This window comes from Cervus canadensis, chromosome 6 (genome assembly GCF_019320065.1).
Source record: "Cervus canadensis isolate Bull #8, Minnesota chromosome 6, ASM1932006v1, whole genome shotgun sequence".
Taxonomy (NCBI): Eukaryota; Metazoa; Chordata; class Mammalia; order Artiodactyla; family Cervidae; genus Cervus; species Cervus canadensis.
The window spans coordinates 37,535,826-37,561,388 of record NC_057391.1 but is presented as its reverse complement, the minus strand read 5'-3'; the positions used below and the strand labels follow the sequence as shown (position 1 = coordinate 37,561,388).

The following is a 25,563-nucleotide window of genomic DNA, read 5'->3' as shown; positions in this document are numbered from 1 at the left end:
AATGTGTTGTCATCTGCAGCTTGCCCACCAATGCATGAAGGAGGTGCGTCGAGCCGCCTTGCAGGCCCAAAAAAACTGTAAGGAGACTTTACCTCGTGCCCGCCGTCTCACCAAGGAAATGCTTCTGTACTGGAAGAAGTATGAGAAAGTGGAGAAGGAACACCGTAAACGTGCAGAGAAGGAAGCCTTGGAGCAGCGGAAGTTGGATGAAGAAATGCGGGAGGTAGGGCATAAAAGTTTGGAAACCATAATTGCTGCAGCCATGTTGAGAGATTGTTTTACATTTCATAAGTTATAAATCTAACCAATGAAACCATCGAAAAAATATTTTAAGATATAACTTCGAGGACAGTGATTTTAGTCCAGTAAATCAGTTGTTTTTATTCTTTTAGTAAGATCTTCTCCCTGGCCTTCACCTCTCTTTTGTGTTAATTTCCTATATTCTTTGTAGCCTTATTCTTTTATTTCTGGAGGACATGCGCCACCGCCCCCCCCGCCCCCAAGAAAAAGAAAAAAAAGGAAAGAATGACAGAAAAAGAACAGCTTATAGTTTAGCTTGGCTTGTTTCCAGGTGCTGGCTGTAATTTCAATTTGTTGGAAGATCAGGACTGGTTGCAGTTTTCTGAGACCCATTCTCCCACCTACTTTTGTGTTTTAACTTGTAGTCAGTTCTCTTGCTAAGCTTGATATCAAGTGAGCATGTTATTCAGGTAAGCAATAGGAGAGATTAAGAAGACAAAGCCATTGTGTTGCCATTGGTAAACCCACTGGGATGAGTAGAAGCACAGTTGAGGTCTGGAGAAGGAAAGGAATTGGAGGACTGGATATTTTCTTTCAGGTATAAGTAGTACTCCTGTCAAAACAGAGCTGTGGAGGCTCTTTAGAGTTCTTCATCTTCCCTCCTGTCTCATGCCTTTGATGGGCAATATAGATTTTATCCAGTTTTCTTAAGTCCCTGGGCAATGTGTATCTTTACTTGAAAGTCAAATGTGTTTTGAGTTAGTAAGCTTTTGATGCTATTGGAAATACTTGCTCACCGAGTTTAGAGGCATTTGAGTTAGTCATAGATCTTGAAATCTTGAAAGTGAGTTGGCTTATAATCTAGGTTTGTGAGACATTGTCTCAATATGTTGGTAACTAACTGAGAAGAGTTTCATCTGTGATTATGTTGACTTCCATCTTTTTCTCTGAGTTTCTGAATTAAGAAATTTTTGATGGATCCTTATTCCCTTAATTTGCCTTCTTTATTTAAACACATAGCAATTTACTTCCTTTCAGGATAAGGGAATGTTGCTTTTTTGTTTTAATTTAGAAAGGTTTTCTTGACAGTACTTTAGCTTTAGAACATGAAAATCCGTATACTTTATGAAAACAAATCTGTTTTCTCTCAGATTTTTTCCCCTAATCTGAATCTGGCTAAAGTGTTTTTTTAAAAAAAAAAAACAAAACCCTAAGGAGAAGTCTGGTTTTATGTCGCATACTTTGGGACTTATTTCCTTCCTTGGCCATGTTCGTTATTTTAGTACTGTCTTTCTTTTGTGCAGGTGGATCAAAGATAACTCAAGTATACTTCATAGGAATTTTAGTATAAAATAGTTCATGCAAAATAATGACCCTTTGATTTGGTATTATTGTGTGAGCTGTATTTCATGTAATTCAGTCTTTTGGATCATTTGCTTATTCATTTTATTGTTTATCTTCAAGAATGATTTTTACTGACGTAATGATTATTTTTCTTACTAGGTAATTTCAGAGGCACTTTGAATTTATCTTTCTCGTTTTTTTGAAATTATGTGTTTGTGATATTGTATTTAGTCTATATTCATGTTTTGTAGCTATCATTATCACAGATGAACAATGGGTTGTTTTGGGCAGCGTTTTCTTTTTTCATAGGCTTCTTAGTCTCAGATACCTCCTGCAGAATAATTTGTAGCTCTTCATCACTTATTTTAACTTTTGATGTTAAAGAAGAGTTTTGGACACATATATGTTTTTAAAAATAAAGCTGTACCACATGTGTTTGTCACCAAAGTTATTATGTAACATATGTTGTTTGAATTTACTTGGTATCGTAGTGCTGTTAAAGAAAAATAAAGGCATAAAGAATTAAGCATTTAGACAGCAGCCTAGTGGAAAAAAGATTTCATTTTGTTAAGGAGAGCAAAACATAGGTTATTAGGCTATAAGTGAAGATTATTCCTGGCTTTTAGTGCCACTGTCTTGATTATAAAATTTGTTCATTAGCAATTTTTCCCTTTCTAAAGGTAAAGAATTTGTAAAGGAGTTGTTTGCAGACTATGTATAGGTTTAGTGAATGCTGTTGACTACCCTTGTAGTGACTGATGATTTGACTCTCTTCACTTTCAACTCTTTTCCCTTTTAGGCTAAGAGGCAACAGCGAAAACTGAACTTCCTGATCACCCAGACAGAGTTGTATGCCCATTTCATGAGTCGTAAACGAGACATGGGTCATGATGGGATCCAGGAAGAAATCTTAAGGAAACTGGAGGATAGTTCTGCACAGAGACAAATTGACATTGGCGGTGGGGTGGTAGTTAACATCACACAGGAGGATTATGGTGAGTCCTGAATCAGAAGTTAGAGAAGGGAGATACGCACCTCACACTTTTTCATATCTCAGGTTATATTCATTATCAATTCTTGTAAGTTTTGTCTTGATCAATAAGTAGTATTGGAGAAGAAAATGGCAACCCACTCTAGTATTCTTGCCTGGAAAAGTCCATGGACAGAGGAGCCTGGCGGGCTGAAGTCCATGGGATTACATGACTGAGCATGTGTGCACGAGGGTGGAGGGAGATGGGTTGGTAGCAATAAAGTGGGAGAACTAAAAGAAAAGAAAAAAAAGTAGTGTTGATCGAAAGGAAACTTTTATTTTAATTGGAGTAGGGAGAGTATGAATGTTTCTATAAAATAAGCATATAAAAAGCTTTTATTGAATTTAAAGAGGAAAAGGTGTGGTTATTTGATCTTGCAAATTTGGGGAGATTTTGTGTTTTGATTTGTTAATAGAAATAAAAGATATTTTATCAGAAGAATGCAGTGAATTTGTCTCTCACATAACAGGATTCTTGGTGATGCAAGTAAAACATGAGAAGAGACTATTTCAATACTTTTGTGACCTACCACACAGAGAGGGAGGAATTGGTTTAGAAGTTTGAGAGGAATTTCACAGAGAATAGTGCTCAAAATCATGTTGAGTAAGAGAAAATGAGAGTGCTTCAGATTATCTTGGGATTTAAATATTCTCTATTATTTTCTTTTAGAATAGTTTCACCCAGTATAAATATATTACAATTTTGAATCTTCATTGTCTTGCTTTTCCTGACTTTATCATTGCTTCGTGCATGAAATGCACGATTGGGAAACTGGAGCTCAGTCTCCTGGGGGCTTTTGTGAGCTGACTTTGGCTCCTGGAGACCATGGGAGCTCCCTGCCTCCATTACCACTTGCAGGTCCTTACCTCTGTCAAGTAATTAGATCCTTTTCTTCTCCCTCACCCTCTTAGAATTTAGGGATAAACAGAATGTGGAGTCAGGGATCCACATATGCTAGTGTAAATTGCATCCTTGAAAGAGGTCAGTTAGTGAGGTGTTATAATCAAAGTTTTTCCCTTTTCAGATAGTAACCATTTCAAAGCCCAGGCCCTGAAGAATGCTGAAAATGCTTATCATATTCATCAGGCTCGGGTGAGTCTTAGAAATGAACTGTTGGGTCCTGGAAATACCCTTACAGCCTTTCACTTAAGTAGTCTTCCTTTAAGCTTAATCATATTTTCAATTAAAAACATTGTTGAATGTGTATATATATATGAGACTGTATTAGATGGGGCTTATAGCTCTATTTACTTTAGAATAATAGTAGGAATACTTGAAGGAAGATGGGAAATGAGCTTTCGCTTTTCTAAGCTTTAAAAATGTGTTGACTAAAGCTAAGAGACTTTTTCTATTTTTTTTTCTCCTGTCCTCTCCAGTAAGTATGGATAATACCAAGTGAAGTGCATCATTGTTTAGTGAAAAATACCACAGTCTTGATTGTTAAGGAAGCTATATCATGCCTTAAAAATGCTAAGTTAGCACATTCTTTCAATTTAGTAATAACTTGCTTATTCATGATACAGTGACATATGAAATCAGAAAGAAACTACAGTTAGATTAAAGAGTTAAGTAAACATTAATTAAACACAATTAAGTAAACACCATTTAATATACTGCATAGGAGCCTCTTTTCACTTTGACAGAATCCAAGTCAAGGAGAGAGACAAACTCAGCCTATTCCTCACAAACCCTGACCAATCAAATAGATTTTATATCACATTTTTAATAAATTCATTGATGAAGCAAGTAATTACGTAATACGGCTTAATGCCTGTCTATCAAAAGTGTATTCTTAATAGAACTGTTAGATTAATTTTGAAATATTAGTAATATACTTTAATGTACGGTTGACCATTAAGTAACTCTGGGAGTTAGTGTTGCCAACACACCCTGAAGTCAAAAATCTTTGTACAACTTTACAGCCTGCCATGTCTATGGATCCACATCCACGGATTCAACCAATGGCAGGATCATGTAGTACTCTTGTACATATTTAGTGGAAAAAAATTTCATGTCAGTTGACCTACACAGTTCAAACCCTTGTTGTTCAAGAATCAGTTATATCATGCTTTATATGTAATATGATATATTAATATTATCAGAAAGTTCCAGCCGGCACAAGATAGATATATTGGCACTATGAATTTCATTTGAATTTAATTACTTTCCTTTTATATTTTTCTTCTAATATACTTTTATTTTCCAGACAAGGTCATTTGATGAAGATGCAAAAGAAAGTCGAGCAGCTGCCCTTCGGGCAGCAAACAAGTCTGGCACTGGGTTTGGAGAGAGTTATAGCCTGGCAAACCCGTCTATCCGGGCTGGGGAGGATATTCCACAGCCTACAATTTTTAATGGCAAATTAAAAGGTTATCAGCTGAAAGGCATGAATTGGTTGGCAAATCTCTATGAACAGGTGAATTTTAGAACTGTGTGCTACCCCCTCTGTTTTGTTTGTAAATTATATATTGTGAAATGAGCAGAAGATAATGTTTTAGATTTCATTCTTTTTTTTAAAAAAAAAGCTTTGTTTTTGGGCAGGAATCAGAAAGATGTCTCTGTTTCTAACCTGGAAGCTTTATTGGGAAACATTTGTATCATGTATAAACTTTGTCTTAAGTGGTTTTAGTAAACCTGATTGCTTTTGTACCTGGATTAGATTAGCTGAAAAACTGGCTTTGGCCCATTTGTCTCATGTATCATGATTCAGAGTTGTAGCTTGGAATTGACAAAAGGAATCATCATAGTAGTGAGTAATAGTGCTGAAACTGGGTATCTCTAGTCACTTTTGTTTGAACAGGTCTGACATCTTGGGTAGTTCTTTGTGGCAGTAGTGCTGCGTGAGAGGTGTTGGTTGACTCTGTGTTGTTGTTTTTTTTTCCCCAGGGTATTAATGGCATTCTTGCAGATGAAATGGGCCTTGGTAAAACAGTACAAAGCATTGCCCTCCTGGCCCATCTGGCTGAGGTGGGTAGATGCATGCAGTCTTTTCATCTTCCTTTCTCTCAATCCTAGGGTTGTTTTCTACTGAGAATCAGTCATTATCAAGCACTATGCTAGATTATGTAGCATACCACGACATTAAGTCTTGTTCCTTGCCTTCAAGGCCTTTACAAGGTGACACAGTGTGGTGAAACTTTCTAGTTTCCAAGAATATTAGGATAGGTTTTGAGCATATGTGTTTTCACTCCCCATCTGCTGTTGAAAACCACCAGTGTAGTGGCAAAAACACTGTAGTTAGATCAGAAGATGTGGTTTCATATCTCAGCTCTATACTTACTAGCAGTGTTAATTTGGACAGTTCACTTAGTCTCTTTTGACCTGACTTCCCTTTAACTCTCTGAGGTTTAGTTTCCACGTCTGCAAAGTGGGGCTCATACCTATCTTACAGAAATTTTGTAAGAATTAAATGAGAAAAAATGTGTGAAGTCATTTTGAAAAAAGCAAAACGCTCTATTCCAATTAAATAATAGTAATATTGTTGTGATCATCTAGTGTAAGGAAAAGCAACACATACAAGTCAGTATGTCATAAGTGCATTGTGAATGATACACATTAGGACCTGTAAAAGGTGGGAGGAGTGGGAGTAATTGCTTGCTATTTTTTTCTCAAGATGTTATTAGCAACTTCCTTGCTTGTGTTACTGTAGCATAGAATATTATTTTTCTTAACATATAATATTATCATTATTATTGAGTGTACAGGTATGAGAAATGGGAACCATTTCTCTTGTTACAATGCATTGCCTATTAAACTATTCTTGTTGTTAATTAAAATTTTGAGTTAAATTTCTTCAGTTTTCCTGCAGCTGGCTGACGCAGATTTTGTGTTTCAGAGAGAGAACATTTGGGGACCTTTCTTAATAATTTCACCTGCATCCACACTTAACAATTGGCACCAGGAGTTTACTAGATTTGTTCCTAAATTTAAGGTAAAAATCAATTCTCTTTTTAAAATAAACTTTCTGACTCCATTTTTGCTGCCTTCCTTAACTGCTCATAATAGCTTTTAATTCTTGCATTTTTTTCACATGACCTTGCATACACTTCCTATTTAAGTTACTGATGGTAACAATAAGAGAGCATATTGCATCCTTCTGTTTTATGAGAAAGCTGAAGTCCAGTTTGAGTGATTTTGCTGCATTGGCCACATAAATTGTAGCTCCTAGTTGTACTGCCATAATAGAAAATATCTATGTTGCTGACTGACTTAATGTAGGTTTTGATAAATCATAATCAATTTTTTTGACACTCCAAAGCCACGTCTTCAGTTTTGGTCCAGTTTATAATGTCTAAGGTAATAATGTGAAAGTTGATTTTAACTAATGTAGAGGAAAAGAATTGAGATTGACATGGGAAGTGATCAGCAAGAAAATATGTTACATCAAGTACGGACAAGATTTAAATAGTTTAATTATGCAAAGTTGTTGGGATATAAGAAAGAATGGATAGGATTTATTATCTTATTTGCAAGTAAAAGGAAGGAAATGTTAAATACTTGTTTTGTCTATAAAGGAATATAATGATAATGAAGTTGCATATTAAGGAGGATTTTATGGAGATTATATATCAAGAGATACTGACATGATCTTTGATCTTGGGTCTCCATAATAAACAGAGGTTCCACGCAATTTAAGAGGGCATGGGAGGTGTTTTTCTGGCTTATGCTTTGTAAGGAATAGGGACATGTCTGAGGTATTCCACTTTGGGGCACCTTTGTGTCTGTGGCCACACCTTTGTGGCTGAATTAATAGACCTAAGAACTGTTTACAAGGCACGTTATGTATATGGCTTTTAACTTGGCTAACTCATTCTAAGGAGGTGAGGTCATTCTAAGGCAATTTGTTGAGTATTTTCTCTGTAGAGTTTTTTCACATTGAATATGGAGCATCCATCTTTTTTCCTGCTCTTTTGTTGTTACATGGTAAACAATGAGGAGGTCAAAAAGTTAATTCTTAAAAGTTTTCTTCGAAGCCACCTTCAATATTTCTTTCACAGGCCAATAGATGGCAATGTAGTACTACATAACATCATTGGTACCTCTCCTTTGACTTTATACCAGTGCCTGAAACTGAGTTTTTATTTGCATTTTGAGCTTCCTTTTGAAACTCTAGTTTAGGGGTCAGTAAAATAGGACTTCTGGGCCAGTTGAAAGCGTGCAGTTGAGTAGTATTAAGTACATTTGTTGTGAAAATCACTGCTGTCTGGTTGCAGAATTTTATCATCCCAAACAGAAATCTCTTTCCCTGTTTCTCTTTGCCTCTAGCCTCTGTCTACCACAAATTTTCTTCATGTCTCTGTGGATTTGCTTATTCTGAATATTTTGTATACCCGGGATGTGGCCTTTTATGTGGCTTCTTTTCACTTAGCAGTTTTTCCAAGGTGTTCATCATGTTGTGCACTTCATTCCTTTTTCTGATTGAATAATATTCAGTCATAATATATATTATAGTGAGTATAATATAGTGAATTTCTGGGTATACTGTATTTTGTTTATCCATTCGTCTGTTGATGGATATTTTGATTGTTTCTTCTTTTTGGCTGTTGTTAATAATACTGCTGTAAACATTCATGTACAGGTTTCTATTTGAACACTTGTCCTCTTTTCAGTTCTTTTGGGTATAACCTAGGGGTGGAAATGCTATCTCTTTATTTAATTTATTGAGGAATTCACCTCCAGTTCTTTGGTACAGCTTATGAGCTAAGAATAGTTTTTTTTTTGCTTTTTAAAATTGTTGCTTACAAAAGAACAATATTTCATTGCAAATGAAATATGAAATTTAAGTACACATATATTATGTTTGATATATATATTATGTAAATATTAAATTTGATTATTTGTGGCAGCATTGACATCACAACAGCAGAGTTGAGTAGTTGTGGCAGAGACTGCGGCATACAAAGCTAAAATTACTATCTGGCTATTTGTAGAAAAAGTTTGATGACGTTTGGTCTATTAATTCATTGTTTCTGTTACCATTATTCCTTTAAATTGTTAGAAGTGTGTTCACTTCCCTGCAGAACATAGTTAGAAGTAGACATTACTCAAGTTTAAGGTCTGGTTACATTCAAAAGACACTTAGATCTATTATGATAACATCTAAAAGTTCATTTTATTTGGCAACTGTCTGAGTAACACTGGTTTTAGGGTTCTAGTATGATTAGTGCCTATGATCTCCCTCCTTTTCCTTGTGAAATAGGATTTAGATTTTTTCTCTTGACTAATGTACCACTTTTCATTCCTAAAATTGACTATTCAGTATGTTTTCTATTTCATTTATTTCTGCTCTTTCTTTATTCTTTTTCTACTTTTTTGGGTAAACTTCTTTATCTTTCCATCATTTTGAGATGGAGCTTAAATGGTTTATTTTCAGCTCTTTCTAATGTTTATTCAAGGGTATTTTTTCTTAGCATGACCATAGCCATCCAAAGATTTGAGGTGTCACATTTTTATTATCTTAACATTCAAAATACTTTCCAGTTTCTACTTCAAGTTCTTCTTTGATTCATGGGTTACTTAAAAGTGTTTTTCTTATTTTCTAAACAAAGGATGATTTTCTAGGTATCTTTTTGTTATTTATAGCTTAAATCCACTGATAAGAAAATATGCTTTTTATTATTAATTTAATCCTTTGAATTTGTTGAGCTTTGCTTTTATGGCTCGGCACATGGGCAGTTTTTATAAATGTTCCTATGTATGTTTGAAAATAGTAGTTGTTCTGCACTTGTTAAGTACATTGTATATATGTTGATTAGGTCAAGTTTGTTAACTTGTTCTGTTACATCTTTACTGATTTTTTGTCTGCCTGTCCTATTGCTGACTGAAAGAGATGTGTTAATATTGACAACAGTTATGGATGTATACATTTTTGTTTTCTTCTGTTTGTTTTTGCTTTAAGACAATGAGATGTACACAGATTTACAATTTTATCTTCCTGGTGAATGAACTTTTTATTATTACAAAATTTTTCCTTTAAGAAGGAAAATCTTAAAGTCTATTTTCTTTGATATTCACTCCAAACACTTTTGGTTAGTGTTTGCTTGCTCTGGTTTTTTTTTTTAACTATTCTGTATATTTATATTTAACATGTATTTCTTTTATTTGGAATATCTGTGCTTACTTTTAATGTAATCATTGATATGCTGCATTTAAATATGTTGTCTCTGCTTTCTTCTTTCACCTGTTTAACTTTCCTTTTTTCCCTTTGAGTCCTTTTGATTGATTCGATTTTATCTTTTTTTTTCCTTTTATTTATTTTTTAAAAATATTATTGGGACTTCCCTAGTGGTCCACTGGTTGAGAATCTGCCTGACAATGCAGGGGACGTGGGTTCAATCCTTGATCTAGGAAGATTCCACATGCTACAGGGCAACTGAGCTCTGAGAAGTCCATGAACCGCAACTAGAAAGCCTATCTGTAGTAAGGAAGACCCTGCACAGCCAAAAATAAAATAAATAATATTTTAAAAATAATAAAGTACATTTATTTATTTGGCTGCATTGAGTCTCAGTTGCAGACCGAGGGGGCTTGGTTGGCTCATGCAGGTCTTTTGTTGGCACGTGGACTCTAGTTGTGCTCTGCAGGCTCAGTAGTTGTGGAGCACAGGCTTCTTGGCTCCGAGGTGTGTGGGATCTTAGTTTCCTGACCAGGGACTGAACCAAGTTCCCTGCATTGCAAGGTGGATTCTTAGCCACTGGACTACTGGGAAAGTAGTAGTATTTCTTCCCCCTTTTAAACTTGCTAATTATATATTCATTCTGTTATTCAGTAGATTCCCAGGAAAATACAACATGCATGCTTAACTTTCTAAAAAAAAATGCAAGTTAATACTGTTGATATGTTTCAGATAGTAGAAAGACCTTAGTATAGTACTGTAACTATACTCCTCTTCTCTAGGCTTAACACAGTTGTTTTTGTATATATTTTATATTTTAAACCCCAGAAGACATTTTACTATTATTTATACTTTTGAAATTATTTAGATTTATTCATATTATTCACATTCATTTCTCATTGATCTTCATCCCTTCCTGCATATTTGTGCTTCCTTTTCTGAGATTTTTCAAAAGAACAAAACATGTTAAGCTATGGATTCAAGAAGCACTTTGAATCCCATAACAATAAAAAGAATGAGAGTTACGTCTAGGTACATCACAGAAGTGCCGAGTTTTACATTGTTTTGTTTCTCCATGCTTTGGTCTGGATGTTTCCTTCTGACCTCTCTTGTAGTTCACTAATTTTCTCTTCAACTGATTCAGTCTATTGAACTCATCATTTAATTATTAATTGTAGTTATTTTTTCAGTTCTAGAAATACCCTTTGGTTCTTTTGTAATTTCTAGTGTAACACTGAAATCCTAAATCTCCTCTGTGAACAAACAAGCATTTGTTTAAAAGTTTGTTTCTAAAATTTTTGGTTTGGTTTTGTTTTAATGCCAGATGTATAGGAAAAGTTCTGGAGATAATTGTGGGCTCTGGATGTTATTTTCTTTTTCCAGAGAGAGGATCAATGTGTGTTTGGGGTTTTGTTGTGGATTTTTTTGCCTACAGTAATTTTTTTCTGGGACACTAATAATCCAAAGCCCCATTAATGTGAGTCAAGAGTTGGGATGAATTGAAGCCAGATTTCAGAATCTGATAAAGCGAGTGTATGTATAGTTTACCTTTACTACCAGTGTGTATGTATCTTTTCATTCCCAACTTAAGGCCAGGGAGATGGGTAGTTATCAGAAACTTTCCTCCTTGAACTACAGTTCTTTGTGGGTTGTGTATCCCTTTAAAAGAAAAACAACTTATCAGTTTCTTCGTGTCTCAACTAGAGCTTTTGGGAAGGATCAGCACTCTCTAGAGGAACATGTATAATGCCAGGCTTTCCTGTCTTTCTAGATCTGGACTCCTCTAAGTAGCTCTCTGATGCCTTCAAACAGTTGTTCTGTATTTGTGTTTTAACTGGGTCAGTAGGAAGAGTGCTCGTCCAACTCCTAGTATAGTAATGACAAAAGAGGAATTCCAATATTCGTTCTGTTAAGTTTTTTAAAAAAGCCTTTCTGATTAATGTATTGGTAATGATGAAAGTGAAAGTGTTAGTCATTCAGTCATGTCCAACTCTTTGTGACTTCGTGGACTGTAGCCCCCCCAGTCTCCTCTGTTCATGGAATTCTCCAGGCGAGAATACTGGAGAAGGTAGCCATTCTCTTCTCCAGGGGATCCTCCCGACCCAGAGATTGAACCTAGTTCTCCTGAATTATAGGCAGGTTCTTTACCATTAGCCACCAGAAAAGCCTGTATTTGTGATGATACTTTTAAGATTATCAGTAGAAACTAATATACATATTGGTCCTTTTTCCAGGTGCTACCATATTGGGGAAATCCTCATGACAGGAAAGTCATCAGGAGGTTCTGGAGTCAGGTAACTTTCAGCTTACTGTAAGCATATGCATACACACATATACATATTCACACATATGTGTAGTCATTATTTCTCCAGTTGATTTGAATAATTTCTCTTAACATAAAATCTTACATGTTTCTATGCAGATGTAATTTTTTTTCTTTTACAATGCTTTTCCCGTTATAGACAGTCAGCCAGGATTAAGAACTTTTCTCTTTAATAAGCTGATGACTACTTTTTAACAAGGTTTGTGATTAAGGTGACTGACTGCTTTAAAAACAGTCATGCTTTAATTCACTACACATCTCCTACATGGGAGAGGCATATCTTTAGGGCTATCTTAAACTTCTTGGCCTTAGGAAATACAGTCCATTCCTCATTGTCTTATTATGAATTGTTTAGGTATCTGTTTTCACCCTTGCCCTCTTTTATTTACAGAAGACCCTCTACACTCAGGATGCCCCCTTCCATGTGGTTATCACCAGTTACCAGCTGGTGGTACAGGATGTAAAGTATTTCCAGCGAGTCAAGTGGCAGTACATGGTATTGGATGAAGCTCAGGCACTCAAGAGTAGTTCCAGGTAATGCAAGTAGTAGAAATAAAGTCTGTGGACTGAGGACTTACAGATACATAGACATGTGTATGATATACGCACACAAGAATGAAGATCAGAGAGAATTCAAAACGTGGTATCTGCATAAACCATGTATCTGACCAGAAGGCATACATTCTTTTTTGTGTTTTCATGGAATATAAATATTAATGTTTAGAGTGTGAGGGTTTTTCTCAACTTCTTCCTACCCACTCAATAATTATGACATTTTAACTGATTTTTGTTCTTTAAGGAAATTTTCTGTGGAGGAAGGGGTATCTGCCCTTTGCTTGAGGGATTACTTTACAGATCTTAGTAGGAAGCAGAATGTTAAATTCTGTGAATTATAGCTTCTACTATTTTATGCAGGTTATCCTAGTCCCTGGATGGTTATTAGACTCCTAAGAATCCTTTAATTGAAAGTTACATGTTTAAAATGTTCTAATACCTTTAAGCTCCCAAACTGAATAGTAAATGAGTGCTTGACTCTGAAGTGTTACTCAGTGGTATTAGACCTTGAGTTTGATAGATTTTATTAACTCTTGGTGAATTCATAGGACTTTCTTAGAAGTCCATGTAAACTGGCAGAATAGTATTTTCCAGGGACCTTTCCATTCTCTGAAGAGTGTAATTTCCTGTTTCACTGTTTTGAAGTAGGGCGTGCTTGTGGCCAGGAGCAATAGATTCAGTTTGTATTTGCTTCTTACCCTTTCTCATTTTCCATTGTTCCCTCCAAACTCACACTAGAAGCATAAAGAGTAATAATTTAGAAACTTTCTACTATGTGTATTTAGTCGCTTAGTTGTGTCTGACTCTTGGCAACCCCATGAATTGTAGCCCAGCAGGCTCCTCTGTCCATGGGATTTCCCAGGCAAGAATACAGAAGTGGTTGCCATTTCCACCTCTAGGGGATCTTCCCAACCCAGGGATCGAACCTGTGACTCCTGGGTCTCCTCCACTGGCAAGCAGATTCTTTAACCACTAGTGCCACCAGTTACGTGGTTTGTATCAACAAAACTGACTAAAGATAGTGAAGGACTTTATCAAGCCAGAATGGATCCTACTCTGCCTATTTGGGCTTCGCTGCTGGCTCAGATCATAAAGAATCTGCCTGCAATGTAGAAGACCTGGGTTCGATCCCTGGGTTGGGAAGATCCTCTGGAGAAGGGAATAGCTACTCACTCCAGTATTCTTGCCTGGAGAATTCCATGGACGGAGGAGCTTGCCAGGCTATAGTGCATGGGGTTGCAAACGATTGAACGACTAACACTTTCACTTTCACTGCCTATTTGAGGATTTTTTAAAATTTTGATACCTTAATATCATGTTTTCAGTATAGAGAAGTTAATTCCTTTGAAATTTCCTATCCTCAGCTTTGTTGAATGATATTTTTCAATTGTGTTTATTATAGATTGCTTGATTCTGAATGTTTGTTATTTTTTGAAAAGCATTTCTAGAAATAAGGGTTCTCAGTAGGGCAAATAAAGATTTACTGCTAACTTGGAATTTATTGCTCATTTTATTGGACAGTGTTCGTTGGAAGATACTCCTGCAGTTTCAGTGTCGGAATCGGCTTTTGCTAACTGGGACCCCCATTCAGAACACCATGGCAGAGGTAGGCACTAGTAACAGATTGGAATTCTTTACCCAGGCCCACCCAGAGTGTTATAGCTGTATACAACTTATAATCCCCCTTTAAAAGGAAGAATTTGCCCTATGTGGTTTTTTGTGGGGAGGTGCAGAGGAGGCATCATTCCTGTTTTCTTATTCTCTGGCACAAGGCAAGTAAATTTCATTATTCTTTGGTACTTAAATAATGATCACATTAAGAATGCTACTCATCTAATGCAGAGATATTTTTATACTAGAATGAAAAGGTAATATTCTTTAACACTGAGAGGAGCTAAAATTCTCTTATCATCTAAAATAGGAATCAGAAAACTTTCTGTAAAGAATCTGGTAGTAAATATTTAGACTTATGGGCCATATAGTCACTGCACGGCTAGTCAACCTTCCATTGTAATGTAAAAGCAGTCATAGATGATACATAAAAGAATAGGTATGACTATGTCCAATATAAAGTTTAATTTATAAAAGTAGATGGCAGACCAGACTCGGTACCACAAGTCATAATTTACTGATCCCTGATCTAGAGTTATTATTAGCAAGTTTTGCTACCTCAGACTGTGTTCAGTTGTGGAATGGATCTTTGTATAAATTTTAAAACTGTCTCACTGCCAAATCTGAGCAGGACTTTGAGACTTTCAGTGTGAAATTAATTGAAAAATAACCACATTTTGCTACAGTGCCTTGTTAAAGTTGGTTGATGAGACATGTGCTTATACACTCTCACTTAGTCACACATACACATGCACCTAGACACAGATAAACAAATCTGCAAGTTCACTTTCTCTCTCTGAACTCATTATGTCTTCACATCCTGTCATTTTGTTGCTCTGTAGCTATTTTACTTTTCGTTTGTTTCCAGCTCTGGGCTCTGTTGCATTTCATTATGCCAACGTTATTTGATTCACACGAGGAATTTAATGAATGGTTTTCCAAGGACATTGAGAGCCATGCCGAAAACAAATCTGCCATAGATGAGAGTGAGTACTTTTATGAACTTTCATTCTTATTAGTGTAGGCAGCACATAATTGTATATTTTCTTCTGTGTAAAGAATTTTCTTCTAGTATGCATAAGAGGATCTGAGACAAAAGTTTTTTCTCTTTTAAAATACAATTTTTTTCTTTTTTATGTGCTTTGTGTGTGTTTAAGAGTCAAAAAAGGACTTACTCAAGTGATGCTGCTGTAGTGTTGACTATTTACTCAAGGCAGAACAGGCAAAGTTCAGTTTTGGCTTACAAAATCCTCATTTTCCACATAGATCCTGAAAAACTTTATATTCTTTGTGAAATGGGGTAAGACTTTTTGCCTGTAATAAAAACAAAATATTAGAAGGGTAATTTTTGGTATTTTTTCTCTATATATTAGGATTTATTTCTTCTTTGAACATTTTTGAGTTTTTATTATAAATTTTTTTGATCTCTTGACTAGTATCTTTTAAGAGAGTTATGGAGTATTTATTACATAATGTGAAGTGATATCTACCATTAGAAAAGTCTTTAAGTAATTTCTTATACTACATGTTGTTAATATGCTGACACACTTTGAAAAATGATTTTGGGGCAACACTGGGAGTCCCATATAGCTTGCATTAGACCTGTCTGAGAACCCTATTATTGATAAAATGTTCTTGAAACATTTTGAAGGTGAACTCTGATAAAAATAAAATCATCCTTGTTAGTCTGAGTAAATGATAGCAAAACGCATTTGCCCAATTGACTATAGGAAGATGCTGTGGAAAATTCAGATCCCTTGGCTTCCTACCTGGGAAAAGATTGTTTCAGTCTTTCAAAAAAATCATTATGCCAGAGGTGTTTAGTGAGAGATGATCATGATATTTCTTTTTTTTGTTGTTGTTAAATTGATATAATGTATTGTTTGTCTGGGGGTCTCCTGCCATTTCAGATCAACTTTCTCGCTTACACATGATATTGAAGCCATTTATGCTGAGGAGAATCAAGAAAGATGTGGAAAATGAATTGTCTGATAAGGTAAGGGAAGTTGATCTTGTGATTTTAGGATTTATTAAACACCAACTTAAGATTCCAGGGTAAAAAAATTCCTCAGTAAATGTTTAGTTGAAGCGTAATTAGTTTGAGAGAAAACCTTTAAACTTGGGAGGGTCAACAGAGACTTAAGATGAGTCAAATAATCAAGGCAAGTAATAGGTTTTTTTTTTTTTTTTTTTTTGCAAGTAATAGTTTTTTCTTTTTTGTTTTATACTTTTTATTATGGAGAATTTGAAATATTATAAAAGAATAGTATAATGAATCCTCCATATAGCCTAAATTATCAACCCATGATCATTCTTCACCCCTTTAGATTATTCTGAAGCAGATCTTGAATGTCTTTTGTTTCATTTATAAATATTTTCATGTGTATCTCTAAAAGATTTGGTGTTTTTTAAAATATATAATCACATATCATTATCATCTCTACAAAAAAAGAAGTTACTTCATTGTAGTATCACATACCCAGTCAGTGCTCAGATATCCCCAGTTATCTTTGTGTATGCTTTTTTTCTTCCTTTCTCTTTTAAAGTGTTCACTTTTTGAGGTCAGGATCCAAACAAGGTCCATATGTAGTGTTTGGGTGATATGTCCCTTAGATACCTTTTAGTCCCACCCTTCTTTTTTCCCTTTTGCAATTCTTTGTTGGGGAAACTGAGTAGTTTGTCCAGAGTTTTCCACATACCGAATTTTGCTAAATGCATTATTGGGGTGTTCTCTGACATGTTCCTCTGTCTCCTGTATTTCTGCAGACTGAGAGGTAGGTTTAGAAGTTTAATGTGCTTTGAGCTGTATTACTTTTTCTCATAAAGTCTATAATTATGGTTCATAAATATTTTTTTTGGATTTTTACCCGACCTCTGTAATTTTCTGTTATTTCTTGTGAATCTTCCTCATATTCTCCTTTCATCTTTTTTTTTCTCCCAGTTCTTACTCCTTTGGAGTATTTTCCTGCCTCACGTAGGTTACTCCTGTTTCTCACAGTTCTTCTGTCTGTATAAAAGGCATCTTTCCAGGTTCTTGATAACATCAGGTGGTTCTCATTGTCACTGCCAGAGGCTGGATCATTTTTAAATTTAGGAACTCTCGTATAGGATTGTAGTGGTGACATACACCTTCAAAGAGAGGGAAAGAAGTGTACCTTTGTTTTATTCCTTTAAAAAAAACTTTTTGGTCGTTTTGTGAAACTGGCTGATTTTGCCTAAATAGAAGTATCACACAGATGTACCTGATAGAAAATAATTCATGAAAAAAATGGATCTTTGAGGTTTTTACATCAGAAACAGCTTAAAAACAATAGCAGCATCATAATATCTCTTATTTAGTGGTTATTAGCGAGGTGATCAGAAGATGTGTGGTTCTTAACTACTGCATGTATTATAAATTTCTTAAACATCAGCAATGTTTCTAATCTGTTAATTAAATAATATATATGTTATTGAACTATTACTGTCTGCGAGCAACTGATATGTAGAGATGCAGCGTCTAGGTTCTATTCAGATTTCCCAGGGAGATGAATATCTAAATAGCTGGTACTATATCATAGGATATACAGTGATGATCTGTGTGAAGTATAATGGGAACACAGAAAGAGGATAGTTCTATTAGGGAAGGTTCATCAAAGCAGAGATGCCGTGTGAGCTAGATCTGGAATAATGAGTTGGCTTTTACTAGGAAATATGGTGGGAAGTGGGTGCTAAGCAACAAGAATGAACAAAGGTAGGTCAATATTCAAATAGGCAGCGTGTGGCAAACATTCAGACTGTTGTTGCTAAGAAATACAGGAGAACATGATGAGATTGGGACAGTACGGTGAGTTAGACTATGGGAGGCCTCTGCCTACAGGAGAATTTTTAATTTTTTTTTTTTTTTTTTCTCCCCTCCTTCCCCTAGAATTTTTAATATTTTACCATAGGCAGTAACTTACATTGAAGGTTTTCCAGCACTTGGGTACTTTAAAAGATTTGCATGGAAGGTTTCTTGGAACCAGGAGAGACTGGAGGCGGGAAGCTCCCATAGTAATAGCAGTCTAGGTTAGATATGGTGAGATTCTGTGGTATGTCAGGGTGGTTAGAGAAAAATTTCCAGGTTGAGTTGAGGGACTTAGAAAATGATAGAACACAGGGTATGAAAGAGAAGAGATCACTGCTGACTTTTTGAAGTTTCTTTTTGGGCAACTTAGTAAATGAGAATGCTGTTAATCAAGTAAATTGTGAAAGAGAAAATTTTTTTTTTCTGATACGCCACAAATGCAATTGCTACAGACTTTTTGAGTGATACTATTTTAGTAGGTAGTTCGAAATATGGGGCTTAGGGGTGTTTGGAAATACATTTTTGCAAGTTACTGTGATTGATGGTAGTTGGTGCTGTTAGAAATGGAAGAGGTTGCCCATGGACAGCATGTAGAGTGAGTGACAAGGGGAGAGGATCCAGAAAAGCTCATGTTTGGGATAGCTAACCACATCAGGTTTATAGAGATACTGAGTTTCTTGAATTAGCCATATCACAAGTTTATAGAGATACTGAGTTTCTTGAGATATGTGTACTGTTTTCTTTCCAATCATAATCTGCCTTGCATGAGTTTCCAACTTTATGGTAATACTGAGTCTTCTTATAAACTGTTTTTCAAAATATAAATGTCCTTATTGATTTTTAGATTGAGATTCTAATGTATTGCCAACTGACCAGCCGACAGAAACTGCTGTATCAGGCACTGAAGAACAAAATTTCCATTGAGGATTTATTGCAGTCTTCTATGGGCTCTACCCAGCAAGCACAGACAACCACCAGCAGCCTCATGAATCTGGTCATGCAGTTTAGGAAGGTGAGAGCTTAGGTCAGCCACCCTAGAGTTGTCTTTATTAACCCACTTTAAGGAAGAGGCTTTAGCTAGCCTTGATGCTAAATAAACAAAGGCTGTTAAAGAATGAAAATGGGAATGTATATATTCATAAAGGTAAACATGCAAGGTTTAGGGTTCCCCCGTTGCTTCATAGTGATGTCTGCACATGACTCTGTTGTCTTATCATTTCCCTTTTTTTTAGGTATGTAATCACCCAGAATTATTTGAACGACAAGAAACTTGGTCTCCATTTCATATTTCCTTAAAGCCATACCAGATTTCAAAGTTTATCTACCGTCATGGACAGATCAGGGTCTTCAACCATTCACGAGACAGGTGAGCACATATTAATTAATATCTGTTTGCTCTAAGAGTGCTTTTGTAATTTGTGGTTTTGTGGCTTAGTAGATAAACTTAATTGAGAGTGAGTTCCACAACAGTGAAGTATTTAAGCAATGGGTGGACAACTGTTTGTTGAGGGATGTTGTGATAGGGTCTGTGTACTATCAAGAGTTTAACTGGATGACCTGAAAGGCTCTAGCTACTTTCAGTTCCCTTTCTGAATGAGGAATGTTCACCTGTGTGCAAACATGTACTTGTACCAAGAGAGATCAACAAATATCTCTGCCTAAGTATTGATGAAATTGCTTTGTAGTGGCTTATTTCACACTTGGAATAGCACTTGTGGGAAAACTGATTCGATTTCAAATTAATCAAATTTACCTTTTCCCCAGAGTCAACAATGACAGATTTGGTTTAAAAAAAAAAAAAAATGAAGGGTTGTTAATGGTAATATGCTGGAAACCACTTCCATTCAGAAAATAGGTGTGTAGGTCCATTCTGCACTTCTGCATGCAGAATCACTCAGAAAATAATAATTTTATTTTGAAAATTTAACAATTGCTTTTGAAGTTTTTAAACAAATTTCCAAAGGAGTCTTGTGTACACCTGCACTTGAGAACCATAGATTTAGAAAGCTCCTTCTGTATAGAAACTATATAAACAATATTATCAAAATAATCATCAACAACATCTAGCCTAACATTACTGAAACTGAGACAGATTTCTTGGGTTTAATTTTAGAATTCTTTGTCTGTGATAGCTCCAGGCTAATACTTAAGTACATTGGCAAGGGGCTTAACAACAGAGTTGTAGTGGTTTTTGTTTAATATAGTATATGGCAGCTTGCAGTGCTGGAATTGTGTTTCTGGAAATGTGAAATAAGATGAGACCGCTTTGAACTTGTATTATCATCTACTACCTTTAGTAAATATTTAGTATTTTATATGGTATCATTTTTGCCTGGCAACAAAATTCTCAAAAGTAGAAACAGTTTCAAACCTTCAAAGATTCTTTTAGTTTGGAATCTCCAGTTTAGTTAACTTCCTGATATTTATATTTGGGTTTGGATTTATTTTATTTTATTTACTTTACAGGTGGTTAAGGGTTCTTCTTTCTCCATTTGCACCGGACTATATCCAACAGTCTCTCTTTCACAGAAAAGGTAGGTGTTTTGATCTTTGAGAAGGAAAGGATGCCAAGGATTTATCAGGATGGTCTTTGTTTTGCTGAGTTGGAACTAGTAGTGGCTTTGCCTAACTGCTAGGCTTTTGTTTATAGTCTTGATAAGATTTAAGTAAATTAGTTGTCTTCATCTGTAGATGCTGGCAGGCTTTGTGTTTATAACAGAAAACATTAAAAAAATTTTTTTTTAATTTCTTTTCGTTTCAGTTGACCTTCTATCTTTGTTTTATATCTGTCTCTTAAAAATTTCTTAAACTCTTGAATAAAGGTGCGATAGAGACAGTGCGGGCTCTTGTTAGTTTGATTCTTTAGGTCCCTCCTGCTTAGTCTAAGGAAAGGAAGCTGCTCAACTTTGAGCATTGTCCAAAGTATTGAGGCAGAAGTTCAGAATTTTTCACCTCTGTGCTTTCCTTTTCTTTTCCGTTTCCTGGCACAATAAAATGAGGAAGGCAGTTAGCCAAGGATCTGAAACCCCAGAGGTAACTGATGAGCCAACTCCACTCTGGCCCATATATGTCATATCTCATACATCTGCCTCTTTTACTTGTGGATTGTGGTACAAAAATATGACACTCTGTCTTCTGTCAAAGTGGCTGTATTGGAACCTTTAGAATAATTTTAAATTCTTAAGTCAAAATTCAGCAGTTCAGCAGGCTTTAGTTGAGTGTTGTCTCTTGGTTTTCTGTTGGGTTTCACTTTGTTCTTTGATATTCCAGGTGTTAATGAAGAAAGCTGTTTCTCTTTCCTTCGCTTTATTGATGTATCTCCAGCTGAAATGGCAAACCTCATGCTTCAGGGACTTTTAGCCAGGTGAGAAGTTTGTTCATTGTTTGATGAGAGAACAGTTGAGAATAAATAGGGGCAAATGTTGAATACTGTGAAATTAAATATTTAGTATTATATGATCTTATAGAGCCTCTCATTCTTTTTGTATTAAGAATTAAAGTTTTATAAGGAAATCATAACTTTCTTTTGAAAATTTAATAATTGTACAATGCTTCATGCTATTCCTTAAATAAAAACTGTTTAGGTTCTTCTCCCAAATGCTACCGGAAGGTCTTCAAGTCTAAATTTCTAAGTGGAAATTTGTTTTGTTTGTTTCTTCAGGGCAAATGATGGCTGGTGATTCCTTTACTTAGTAGAGATTGTAGCATAGCCTGCCTTATGTATTCTGGGAAACTTAGTTCTCTGTTCTTATTCTTTGGAATAATGGCTTTTACTTAATTTACTGGTTTGTATTATATTTGTATAAAAAATAATGACCTCATTAGGAGAGGCTTATCTCCTTTATAAGAGGATGTTTTTATGAGAGGTTTTGCAATAAGAGTTGAATTTTCCTTAACATTAAGAGGAGCTTTACGGAGGATTTTCGTTTTCATAGTAGCAAACCCAATTCATGCCAAAGATAGGATTTATAGAACAAAAGTATGAAGTGACTTTGTCTGAAAGAACTGTGTCTAAAATGCCCAAGATTGACAGAAGAGACAGTTAGTGAGAGACAGGGTTCCTCGCTGCTATGAACTACCCTCAGACCTCCATGGAGCCCTGAATAAGCATGTCTGCTGTGGTTTGTTTCAGATGGTTAGCTCTTTTCCTGTCTCTGAAAGCCTCCTACAGGCTCCATCAGCTGCGCTCCTGGGGAGAGCCGGAAGGGGAGAGCCAGGAGAAATATCTGAGAAACAAGGATTTCCTTCTTGGGGTTAATTTTCCACTCTCCTTTCCCAACCTTTCCAGCTGCCCTTTGTTAAAGGTAAGCAATTATTTCAGCATCAGTTATCTGTGTAGCACTCCCTTCCCTTTTCTTTCAATCAATAAAAGTAATAAAGTAAAAGATGACCTGAGGCAGCCAAAAAGTTCCCAGAGGAGTGAAAGCAGTGTATTGTTTCAACTTATTACATATAACTTAATAGACATTTTATGTGTGTGTACAGTATATGTGTATTATATTTTAATATATATTTTATACATTACTGGGAAGTATACATATTTTCATGGTTCAGCTTGTGTATGCATTTGTGTAATAACTACCTAGATTAAAGTATAGAATATTTCCAGCACCCAGAAGTCTCTCTCATATTTATTGCCATTTGAAACCTCAAATCCAGAACAGACCACCAAGAAAAAGATATTCTTTTTTAATGCTGTGAAGTGGTCCATTGTCTGTTTCTAATCACAGTTTATTAGTCTAATGCTGGTGGATATTTAGGTTGGTTCCAATTTGGGGCTATTTTGAATAAACGTGCTGTACATATTCTTGTACATGTCTTTTGATGAATGCAAGCATTAATTTCTTTGGCGTTTATATCCAGGAGTGGGATTGCTGTATCATCACACATATGTATATTTAGATTTAGTACCCATTGCCAATGAGGGTTAAAGAGGAAAGTTGAAAAGATGCTTAAAACTCAGCATCCAAAAAACTAGGATCATGTCCTCCATCACTTCGTGGCAAATAAGTGGAAGTGGTGACAAATTTTATTTTCTTAGGCTCCAAAATCACTGCAGATGATGATTGCAGCCATGAAATTAAAACACTTGCTCCCTGGAAAGAAAGCTGTGACAAACCTAGACAGTGTATTAAAAAGCAAAGAAGTCACTTTGCCACAAAGGTTCTTATAGTCAGAGCTATGGTTTTTCCAGTAGTCTTGTGAGAGTTGGACCATAAAGAAGGCTGAGCACCAAAGAATTGATTCTTTTGAAATATGGTGCTGCTGGAGGCAGCTTCCGTGGGGCCACCCGCAAGTCAGTGTTGGAACGTATAGAATAGGCATCCCAGTGTCGGGGGGGGCAAGGAAGAAGGGGGCTCTGTGGGATTAGAGAAGGGAGTATACTTTTGAGTATCTTCCTTCATTACTCCAATACTCTTTGACAGCTTCTGTTTTTTTTAAAAAAATAGCCCTTTTATGAGTCAAGGAGTATGGAATCAGTGTTGGCTGGGCCCCCCAAGGGTGAAGAGAGGGGCTGGAAGCCCCGGGTATTAGAAAGGAGTGGGTGCTGGCAGAGATGACTACAGAGTGTGTTTCTCAGGAGGCAGCAGCGTGGTGGGTTTTGAAGGTAAAACTTTGAGTTTATCATGTTTTAATTTGAGGGGCGGGGAGAGATGGGTCATCACCAGTTGCCCCTCATCTCCCCCCACCGGAGTGGGGATCTGAAAGGAACACCTCCCAAGGAGCTGGGGCTGAGTGGATTGATTGCAGACAGGGCTGTTTGGTGCCTGCTTATCCCCACCCTTAGGTGCTGGCTTCCTCACCATCTCTGCTCCACTGGGGTGTTGCCAAGTTTTTCTTATATTCAAGAGTTAGTCTCCCCTCTTGCCTCAGCTTCCTTTTCTGGGGGTGGGGAGGAAATCAGTGATACTGGAGATGACTGGTTGCGATGTTATGCGTTTGAGTTGCTTTTGACTATAAACAATCTTGTTAGAAAAAGTATATGGTGAGGAGGGGAGCAGGAGAAGGCTTCTACCCCCCCCACACACTGAGACCCATCTGAATTGGTCTCCAATCTTGTTTGTAGGGATTCTGTTGGTTGAATGCCTGGAAAGGGAGGTGGGATGGCTTTCAGATCATACCAGCTCAGCTAGCATTGCTAACCAACTGTTGCAGGCTCTGAAAATAAAAACAATCTTGAACCCATTAAAAAAGAAAGAAAAGAAATATGGTGCTGGCAAAGATTCTTGAATCCCTTGGATTGCAAGGAGATCAAACCTGTCATTCCTAAAGGAAATCGGCTCTGAATATTCATTGGAAGGACTGATGTTGAAGCTGAAGCTCCAATTCTTTGACCACCTGATGCAAAGAGCTGATTCATTGGAAAAGACCCTGATGCTGGGAAAGATTGAAGGCAAAAGGAGAGGAGGGTGGCAGAGGATGAGATGGATGGATAGCATCACCGACTCAGTGGACATGAATTTGAGCAAACTCAACGATATAGTGAAGGACAGGGAAGCCTGTCGTACTGGAGTCCATGGGGTCGCAAAGAGCCAGACACGACTTAGCGACTGAACAGCAACCCATTGCCAAATGCTTTTTCAAAATGGTGTTACAAAGTTAAACTCCTACAAACAGTGCGAGAGATTTACTGTTCATCTTCCTTGCCTACTCCTGGTATTGTCAGTTCATTTTTTGAATTTGTGATTTTCAGTTTCATCTCCATGGGAAATAATGATGTTGAACTCTTTTTCATATAATTGTTCACCTTTATATAGTAGGTAAGGAGGAAAGTGATAGGTGATAGGTGCAGGTTCAGATCATGTGGGACCTTATAAGTTAAGGCTAAGGATCTGTGTTTTATTCTGAATGAAATGGATAACGCTGGAGAATTTTGAGAAGCGATTTGTATGTTTATATTTTATAGTTCTTTAACTAGATTAAAAGTTTAAAAGGTAGAAATTTTCTTGTATCCTCTAGAAAATGTAAGGGGTCATCAGTCACACAGGCGACTGCTACAGAATATAGGATGTTCTTTGGATGCATCTCGTGTTTGCCCCCTGTCCACTGAAGAACCCAAGTGGTTTCTTTTTCTTCTCTTTCCCAGTTTCTTTCTCAAGTGTTGCTCCATGTACTTTTTTGGACTCTGAAGATGAGACCAGTAATGCAGAGGGAGAATAGAATTGGGTTCCAATTCTGTTTGGAATAATATAGTCAGTGGGGCCAAGGTGACTTCCTTGTAGTGAATACTGCTATGTTTGGTAGCAGTTGCTTAACCTCTTATAGACTGATTTCCTTACATTTGATACTGTATATTGCCACAGATACAATTATTTTACTGATTTCATTTTTGATACAGAAAGCACCATTGCCCCTGGGAGTTTGTGTGCCCTGTTACGTCAATGCTTCAGTCTTATCTAACACTGAAAGATGTGCATCAGTTATTTGTACTCTGCTTTCTGAAAACAGAGTAGTGTGTTCAGGGCACCTGTTCCATGCTGTCCTTCAGTCAGTTAATTTCTTGAGAAATTTAGATGTG

At 36.3% G+C, this 25,563-nt stretch overlaps 1 protein-coding gene across 3 annotated transcripts in view; it reads left to right on the top strand.

Annotated features, from left to right (window-relative positions):
- INO80 (INO80 complex ATPase subunit) overlaps window positions 1-25,563 on the top strand; it is a 120,208-nt gene that overhangs the window by 39,972 nt on the left and 54,673 nt on the right. For all 3 annotated transcript variants that reach the window (XM_043471515.1, XM_043471516.1, XM_043471517.1), the window contains exons 9-24: window positions 20-223; window positions 2,384-2,579; window positions 3,640-3,707; window positions 4,822-5,031; window positions 5,502-5,582; window positions 6,451-6,546; window positions 11,964-12,023; window positions 12,444-12,586; window positions 14,129-14,213; window positions 15,087-15,204; window positions 16,129-16,214; window positions 18,889-19,056; window positions 19,277-19,410; window positions 20,511-20,578; window positions 21,315-21,408; window positions 22,177-22,348. In XM_043471515.1, coding sequence (XP_043327450.1) covers window positions 20-223; window positions 2,384-2,579; window positions 3,640-3,707; window positions 4,822-5,031; window positions 5,502-5,582; window positions 6,451-6,546; window positions 11,964-12,023; window positions 12,444-12,586; window positions 14,129-14,213; window positions 15,087-15,204; window positions 16,129-16,214; window positions 18,889-19,056; window positions 19,277-19,410; window positions 20,511-20,578; window positions 21,315-21,408; window positions 22,177-22,348 — 1,983 coding nt within the window. The remainder of the gene's footprint in view (window positions 1-19; window positions 224-2,383; window positions 2,580-3,639; window positions 3,708-4,821; window positions 5,032-5,501; window positions 5,583-6,450; window positions 6,547-11,963; window positions 12,024-12,443; window positions 12,587-14,128; window positions 14,214-15,086; window positions 15,205-16,128; window positions 16,215-18,888; window positions 19,057-19,276; window positions 19,411-20,510; window positions 20,579-21,314; window positions 21,409-22,176; window positions 22,349-25,563) is intronic.